Raw genomic sequence first — 9230 nt, 5'->3', positions numbered from 1 at the left:
GCAATCTTCTCGAGAAAGCAATTGTTCCCCTCACATCAGTATTTTATCAGAATCAAGACTTAATGGTAAAATAAAAGGAAATGAATCCTGTTCTCCCAATTGTCCAGCATGCACCTATTCCCTGTCTTTCTTCTTCCCCTAATGACACTTAACTGGATCTTAAAATGTGTTTTTTCTAAGAGGGAAACTTATGTTTTCATAATGCTTTGTCAGAAACAGGACTTCCTTCCTGTATCAATTTCTTCTTACGTGAAGATGATGCTGTCATTTTCTATCATATGTACATCATTCTAAGTTGACTTTTTTTTCCTTAGAGAATTTATACCTACCCAGCTACCCTTCCTCCCTACCACACAGCACAAAATTTAAGACAGCAGGCTGGGCACTATAGCCATAGAACAGATAGAAACTAATAGTCCCAAGAGGAACTAAATTCACAACTGTGTTAAGAAACACTGCATCCAGCTCCATTAGACAACAAAGGACATTCTGTTTATCAGTCTGCTAAACGTCTTTAAAGCACTATTTTGTTTCCACAGGAAAGAGTAGTTATCAAAGAATAGACTGGTTAACACAATTTTAAGTTTCAAAATTACATATAAAGACATTTTGAGGTACATTGCTGTGATAAATTATTAAATTGAATAGTGGAAACTATCTCCTTAAAATTTTACTTGGAATTTTAATGTTTCCATTAAAATCGTTTACTTCATTATGAAAAATGATACAAGTGGTTCTAAAAAATTAGAACCACTTGCACAATTCTCTCACATTGTACCCATATTAGTGATGAAGTCATAAATCCTGGGATACCATGTTTTTACATCATTTCCCCTATCCCAAGCCAATAAAAGGATGAGAAAGGGAGTGATTACAATCAAACACAACTTAGATTTGGGGGTGATGATTTGTGTTTAAAAGTCAATGTGTTTATATAGATACATGGAGATTTTGAGTCAAACTCAGGGGTAAGCCAGTCTGATCCAACGCTGACATTCAAAGACTCTCTGAAGAATACTAAACAAAACCAAGCATGCTATTTTAGACATACTTTCTAACTATTCCCACTTATAAGTAACAACTCAAAATCCTGCTCTGGCTTACATATCTTTTTAAAAACTTGTTCTAAATTTATTTGTACTGTGTCAATTATGTGAATAAAATAAGAGCTGAGAAACTCTCCCTAAGAAGATGTTTTTGCTAGAAACCCTGTCCTGCTACCTTCGGAGCTTCTTGAAAATGAAAATCTCTGTCTTCCAGATGACAGCCACCTTTTTGGTGGAACCAAAATAGCTCTCTCTGCTAGAGCGCTGTCAGTAAGAGTTCTGACAGATATCAGACTTGGCGTGCAGGAGGAAGGTGAGAAATGGTCCCATGGAAGGAGGTTGGGTGGGAGTACCTACTAACTTAGGAGCACCTGACTAACAGGAGGGGTGCTTGGAAAACAGTGCCCTCCTAGACATTAGATGGATGAGGAAACCAATGGGCCTTTCAGGAAATGACAGATAATCTTGGGGGAGAAGGGAACCATTTGCTCTTGTAGGATTTGGAAAGGGCTATGTAACATGCATCAGACTGGAAGGTTTCCATTTGTGAAAGGAATCAAATACACTTACATGCAGAGGATTCTCTCCCTCTAGTGGTAGGGTAGGAGCCTCTGAAGTGATATGCTATCACTGCATAATACTGCTTCCTAAACAAAGATGTGCATTTTGCCCATAAAATGAGGATCTTCACTAGGTGTGCTGCTCTCTATTATGGTAGTTTTTAAAACACCCCCAACACTTCAAGTTAGGAAATGAATTGCCTACGTATGGTAAGGTAGCAAGGATCTCCCTCTCCTTTTGGCTAAAAGATGTCCATGCTTACTTCTTTTTTTCCCCTAAAATCTTTATTCTTTTCACCTGGCCTGAGTGCACAGAGCAGTCAAGAAGTGTTTGTGTGAAACCAAAATAAATATTTGAAATGGACTTTTTATTCAGATTAGTTTACTACCCATGTAATTCACAGTCCTTGCCAATTTGCGTAAGGAGACTATTTCCCCAATGACTTAAGGGCATGTTGGCCTTGCGGTGGTACTGGTAAGGGTGGACATAGCATATGCTTACTTCTGAGATACGGGATTCCCCTTCCTCTGCAGTCCTATCAAAAATGGAACCATGCTGTGATCAGAAGCAACTGTTCTGATGCACAGTCTGGGCCAGAAAAATCTGAGGTGCTAAATGAGGAAGAGAAAACAAACTCACCTAAAGAAAAGGTAGGCAATATGGAAATTCAGAGGAGAGATACTAATGAATCTGATGAGTGATCTGAACTTGATAGAAAGGTCAATAATTAGGAAGGAATTTTGGAACAAATCTGCACCTCTACTTTGTAGTCTCTCATTTCTCTCATTTTCATTTTGGTCATGAATAAATACTTCCAGTGTAGCAATTTGGATCAGTGATACTGGATGGAAAAAAACGAAAGATGGAAAAAAGTAAATAATCACATTTTGAGGAGAATGACTAAAATCACCTCCATGAAGGGATTACCCTGCATAAAATATCATCATTGTACAAAAGTACTGATGGAAATAGATCATAGGTTGCAGCTGTCTAATCAATAAGTTATTGATCCATAATTGAAAATCTACCAGTGGGAGGTATGCAGAGTATGCAGCTTTTCCCCTGCTCCATACTCAATGTCAGGCATCCATCCAGAAGTCATCCATGCCTACTTGACTTCTCCTATTGTTTGTCTCCAAGGCAACCAAACTCCTGTTTTCTTGCAAACCTATTTCTTTTCTAGTTTCTTTATCTCAGTGAATAACTCCACCAGCTGTCCATTTTCACAAGCCAGAAATTCAGGAGTTACTTGACCACACCTATTCTATCACCATCATTTCTAATGCATCACCAAGTCCTTCAGTCTTCCCTCCTGAATCCATCTCACATAGGTCAATTTCTCTTTGCCTCCACCACCACACTGCTTCATCATCTCCCTCCTGAACAACTACTACAACAAAGGGCATCCACTCCATTCTTTGTGAAACACATTCTTCACACTGCACTACTTCATTCAACAAATATTTTTAAGGGGCCTACTTTGTACTCTCATAACACTTTGTTGAATAAAACAAATTCCCCATTCTCAAAGAGCTTGTGGAGACAGAAGCATCACATAGTCATAAGCACTATGTGGAAAATTAAAATAGGGTGATATAATAGAGAATGGATGAACGACTTTTCTAAATTGAGTGCTCAAATACAAGAAATCAGCGAGAGTTTCAGAAAGGGTTTGAGTTTCAAAGCAAAAACAAACAAACAAATAAATAAAAGAAGTCCGTTGGGATGATGGTATCTGTTATTAAGGCATTTTCTCGTGTAAGGAAAAGTGTTTCAAATAGCAAGAACAAAACGGAAAACAAAAATGTACCTGAAGGTACAATCCAGGTCTGTTTGTCTCCAAGCACCTCTGCTTAAATACAGTATTTATTACCTACATGAAAGTATCCTAGTTGTGTTAACTTTTCCGTAGATCTCCTCTCCCAATAACCTAAGTCCAACGAGAACAGTGGCCGTAAACGTCTTGTTCACTCCTTTATCCGCAGTGCCTAAGAACCGTGCCTGGCATATAGTAGGCACGCGAGTATTCGTGGCATTAATGCACAAATTAGTGTCTGTATGGGCAGAGTAAACAGAGAAAATAACTGCGTGGATTTGGGACCTCAGGAAATCTTCGCAGAGATGTCAAGTTCATTTACTTCAACTATTATAAGGTCAACTGAGGTATAAAATCCCGGCCAGGATTCTTACCTTAGGATATCTGGCACCACCTGCTCTTAACTCAAACTCATCTACATGCTCCCAGCCACAAACCTCTCCTCTCCGGCTCCCCGCTAGGAGGAGTCACACCTCTCGACCCAGAAACCCTCCCACCCTCTCCTCTGGCTCTCCTTCCCTCCCCTCCCCGTCAGGGTTCCGGCAGCCCTCGAGTAGCAGTGCTCACTGGGAATAGTAGTCTTCCGGTGTGAGCCTATGGAGTTTTATCCACTCCTAGAACTACGCTTCCCAGAGAGCCTCGCGGTAGAAGGAAGCTGTGTCACCTGACAAGGACTCTGGAGGGGCAATGGCGGCGCCCATGCTGCGCGGGTGCTACCTTGGAAGGCGTTGGGCTTTAGCCTGCATTGACGGCGGTTCTCGGCACGGAAGAGTGCCCGCGACTGGGTTCACGTCCAGCGGGAAAAGGGGACAGAGCCTCGTGGCTCAGCAGCCCCTCATCACGGCCCAGAAGTCAAAGAAAGGGTATACTATTTCATTACTACCCACTTAAGTGTGAGGTGGAACTGCCAGACTAGGGAGGTGGTGGCCGCTACAGCCTGGCTTCAGGCTAGATGTTGTGAGTGATGGGCGGGGGTTACTTTACTATAACTTGCAGCCCTGAAGCCTAATTGAAAGCACAAAACTAGCCCTCTGTCAGCCCCGCCTCCACGCTAAATCATCAAGTAGATAGGCGTATTTGAGGAATTCGCGAGTGTAAAATCGCAGGTGTTTTCTTGAATATAACACTGCAGACACAGAAGAGTGGATTCAGTCACCTTGCTAATAGCACTAGTAGTGGGGTCGGTGACAGTAAGCGGGATCTTCCTTAGCTGACATATAGCGCTACTGTGGGAGAGCAGTGTTTTAAAGGTAGAGCGGGATCCTTTACCTACAAGCTCTGGATGGTGGTGGCTTAATATTGTCAAAAAACTCCACCTATCTGTGGAGGTGTTTAATGTTGAACGTGTTTCTAGACCTAGGAGGATGCAGCCAATACAAGAGATCTTCCCTCTGATTAGAGAGTTTTGCTTATTTTGTTAGATAGCCTCTAAGCAGTTGTTTATACTTTATAAGACTTAAGTAGTTTCTTTTTAAATACAGAGACAGAAGGCACGTGTTTAGTAATCACTGCATCCTTTGAGATAGTTAAGTTGGCATTATTTTTGCTTTTCTGTTAGGGCAACAGAAGGAAATGTCCAGAAACATTCAACTTCTATTCCTTTTTATAAATTAGATCGTCTGACTGTAAATGTATTTTTTCTCCCAGGTAATAAAACTGAAGAAAAAAAAAACCCTTCTGAGTAATGTTTTAGCAGAATTCTGATGAGTTTTTCGTTTAATTCCTCTCCATTCAGGCAATGCTTCCAAACTTTAAAAGGAAGGAATTAATCTCGCAGTACTATAGACAACTTGTGTTTAAGCGATTGAAAAAAAAAAAAAAACCCAATAAATGAAAACAAATAAAAACCTAGATAATAAAGGAAATTGCTTGGGAGAAAAGCAGATTAGGAACAAGGCATAGGGGGTGTATGTATAAACATGCATTGTCCAGGATATATGGTTTCAGAAAGGCTAAGCACACTTACAAGAACCTGGAGAGATTTGTGTATGGAATATTCATATAGACCCAGTAGAGTAGGAGTGGCCAGGGATTATTATAGCATTTAACAGCTTCTTAGATTGATAGCAAGCAAGCATAAACAAAAAGGAACCTGAAACTGTATCTGGGGAATTGGAAAAAAAAAAAAAAAAAGCCACATCTTATGGTTTAATGTTTTCATTTGCACAAAATTCCTAGGAAGAGTATGATTTAATGATGATCTATTATATCTGTGTCACTCTGACCATTTTACTTGCAAGCTATTGTTATAAAATGAATTTAAAGCATGATGGAGCATTTCCCTTCCTTTTCTAAATATGATTGATATTTACCATTATTTCTATAGAAGTAGAAGTATGAGGTTTATGTTAATTCTAAAAATGTTTGCAAGATTAGCTTTCATTTACTGAGTTATTAATTGGAAAAGAACAGTTAATGTAGAAAATGCTGCTTTTCACTGAAGTCAGCCAAGCAGATGTCATGTGATACCCATTTCTAAATTGTTTCAGGATGCCAAATTGTTTCTTAATCACCTTGCTCTGTACAATGAACTTTCCTTATGCCATGCTGTAAATACGTTTTATTTTGTAGGTCTTGTAGATGTTCGTTATGGATTGGTTTTGATTGAGTCATCAGTACATAATGACATTTTTAAATGTAAGGATCTAAAATTTAATAAGTAAAAAACATATGAAATTAATATGTGTGATTTAGGGTTGTAGAAATGCAAGCATAGTTGCAGATCCAACTACTTCTTAACCATTTTTTTTTTCTCTTCAGTGAGCAGAAATGGGCAGCAGTGGTAGGTTTGGAAATTCATGCCCAGATCGCCTCCAACTCCAAACTCTTCTCTGGATCTCAGGTCCACTTTGCAGCACCTCCAAATTCTTTGGTATCTTTTTTTGATGCATCTCTGCCTGGAACTCTGCCGGTAAGGTTTTTGTTTAATCATATTTTCATTAGAAAATGCTTATGTTTTATTAGTCATAGATAATGATTTCCTTGTTTTAACATCTTGGCACAATTCTTAGGGAGTATTTGCTTAGGGATTTGGAGTGAAGTAGGGTGAGCTAAATGCTTTCTAAAGACCCATCTTTGTAGTTCTAAGTCTAGAGGTCATCCATTTATTCATACGTGTATTCACTCACTTCACACACATTTAAAAATGTCTACCAAATACCAGACACTATGCTATGAACTGGAACATAAAGATGAGTGGCATTCCTTGCCTTTAGGAATGTAAAGACTAGGTGGGGAAAAGTGTCTTATAAACAAGTAGAGTACTGTGTGATTTTGCCTGTGAAGTTGATATGAAGGGCATGGTTTTGGAACCCATAGTGAGGACACCTAGTTTTGTAAAAGAAGGATTATTGTGAGAAATTGGGGTATGAGTATGATTGGAAAGCTTGTTGGGGGGCGCCTGGGTGGCTCAGTCGGTTAAACGTCCGACTTTGGCTCAGGTCATGATCTCGAATTTTTGGGTTCGGGCCCCACGTCGGGCTCTGTGCTAACAGCCAGCTCAGAGCCTGGAGTCTGTTTCATATTCTGTGTCTCCCTCTCCCTCTGACTCTCCCCTACTCACGCTGCCTCTCTGTCTCTCAGAAATAAATTTTTAAAACATTAAAAAAAAAGAAAAGAAAAGAAAGCTTGTTGGAACAGGTGGTATCTGAGCCATATAAGAAGCCAGATAGGAGTTAGGTAGGTAAATGAAGGAGGAGGAGGAGTCTAGTCACAGGAAACAACATATGTCACATGATATTATAGTGTAAGGCTCATAATGATTGTGATTATTGAAAATTAAGTGGTCGATAATAGAAAAAGTCAGTCACAGTATACATTGAGTTAACTATTTACTCATATTCACTTAAACCCAGGGAATGACTAGGTCCAGTGTACTCAGTCAGCAAGCTTGTTATCCTATAATTTCATACAGTTAACTGGATTTTGAAGGAAAGGATGGAAGGAACAATATGAATATTTGTGGTAATAAAGAAATCATAGTCTGTGCAGGACATACAGTATCGACCGGGTATGGAATTTCCTGCCATCTTCGGAAGGAATGTGTATAGCTAGATGGTGGGGGTGGTGAGAGAGAGGGAAGGATGGGGGAAGTTTGTATTCTCTAACATGTAAATACAAGTGAAAGCTGGTTGACGTGACCATCGGCAGGCTTGCAGAGGTGGAGCTTTACTTTTCTGAGAGTTACTGTCCAGAGCAGAAGGTTATGGGCAGTGCCTCCAATGTGCCTGTTATACCCAGGACTTTGAGTATATTGGGCAGTGTCTCTGTCTTGGAACTTTTTCTTTACTTGTGCTTTTGGTTGTGGAGGACTCCCATCCCTGGAACCCTATCCAGGCTCACCTTTGATTTGCTGTTGGGTCTTTCTGGAGGAAAGATAAAGGGATGTCTGTCCCTTCCTCCCTCTGGCTTAGAGTATCTGTCTGTGGAGTAATCATTTTTGTTTGGAAAGAGACAATTTTTCAGTTACAAATTATGAGTTCCTTTGTGGGCAGAAACACAGATATAGTAGAAATAAAGTAATACCTATTCAAACTAGTGAAATGGAAAGCAATTCATCATCACACTTCTTTTTTCCTTCTGAGCTCAAAACATTTTTCCCCCCACATGGTAGTTCATTATCAAGAGACTACACATAGTGTCTGATTTCTTTCTAGGTTTTCCTCGCTGGAAATATAGAATCCAGCAAAGTATTTGTTATAGTTCACATTTAGAAATAGATCTATTTGCAGACAGGCATGTCTTCTATAAAGTGGCTCTTCGTTTGTGGCTAAATGTGGTCAAATATTAGAGACCATGCAAAATAACTAAAATGTCAACATGCTTTGAAAAACTTCTTGCTATACACCATGAAGAAGCTGCTTGCCCAATGATAAGCATAGCAGTAAAACAGTGAAGGTGTTTGGGACATTTGAGTGGGAAAGGAGACATGGAATCAAGGGGAAAATTTTTATTAGTCCTATTTTTCTTAATACTGGAGAGATTTGAGAATGCTTAAATACCTATGATTTATAGTCAATAAAATATTACACACTTAAAAGCTGTGTAAAGAAGGTAGCTTTCATGCTAAGTATTCTTACTGCAATAAAATAAAATTTTTAAAAATGCTGATGAGGAACCAATGAAGAGGAGCTAAAGACAGTTAAAGAGGTTTGAACATATGCATTGTAATCAGTCTTTCTCCCCACCCCAAAGAAACCCCACTGAAATTACAGTAAAAGAATTTAAAAGTTAAAGTTATAAAAGTTACCAGGTTAAAAGTTATAAACCTATAAGAGAATGGGAGACCAGAGTACATGAGAGATGGTAGATGGAGGAGGCACTGACTTAGCAGAGCTGAATTAACTATAACCCAAGAAAGGGACAGAAAGCCTGCAGAAAGGGCCACTAGTGAGAAGCAAGATGGTGTGCCCTGCATAGCCTCAGAAATGGTCAGGATATGGGATTCTTAATTATTGTGGAAGGCCAGGGAGAGGTGGAAACAAAGGATTGATTCAGAATCTGGATACGAAGCAGTTAGACTTACGGTCCTCTCCCTGAGGAATCTATAGTTTTGGGAGAAATTCAACTGGTAACACATTGTCCCTGGGAACCCCAGGTAGAGAAAAGGCATTGATGTTAGAGATTGTCTGCACTCTAGATCCCAGGGCCTGCCTGGTGCTTTTTTCTACCCTGTTTGAGGAGCTCAGGTGACTGTGTATAGCCATCACTCCGCTTCCCCAAGCAGGAATCTGCAAGAACTTGTTTGGAGATTATATTATGTGTTCCTGGAGAGAAGAGCTTCAGATACTGACACAGGTGGGGGGGGG

The 9230-nt window shown here is 39.7% G+C and overlaps 1 protein-coding gene across 2 annotated transcripts in view; it reads left to right on the top strand.

Annotated features, from left to right (window-relative positions):
- Positions 1–4105: 4105 nt before the first annotated feature.
- Positions 4106–9230, top strand: part of GATB (glutamyl-tRNA amidotransferase subunit B) — a 96410-nt gene continuing 91285 nt past the window's right edge. For both annotated transcript variants that reach the window (XR_013336799.1, XM_077770908.1), the window contains exons 1-2: positions 4106–4286; positions 6184–6334. Coding sequence is in view for 1 of the 2 variants with exons in the window: in XM_077770908.1 (XP_077627034.1) it covers positions 4111–4286; positions 6184–6334 (327 nt within the window). In the remaining variant the exon portion in view is untranslated. The remainder of the gene's footprint in view (positions 4287–6183; positions 6335–9230) is intronic.

The sequence above is a fragment of the Crocuta crocuta genome, unplaced genomic scaffold (assembly GCF_008692635.1).
Source record: "Crocuta crocuta isolate KB4526 unplaced genomic scaffold, BGI_CrCroc_1.0 scaffold166, whole genome shotgun sequence".
Lineage (NCBI taxonomy): Eukaryota > Metazoa > Chordata > Mammalia > Carnivora > Hyaenidae > Crocuta > Crocuta crocuta.
The sequence above is the reverse complement of the archived record's forward strand: the minus strand, read 5'-3'. Positions and strand labels throughout refer to the sequence as shown.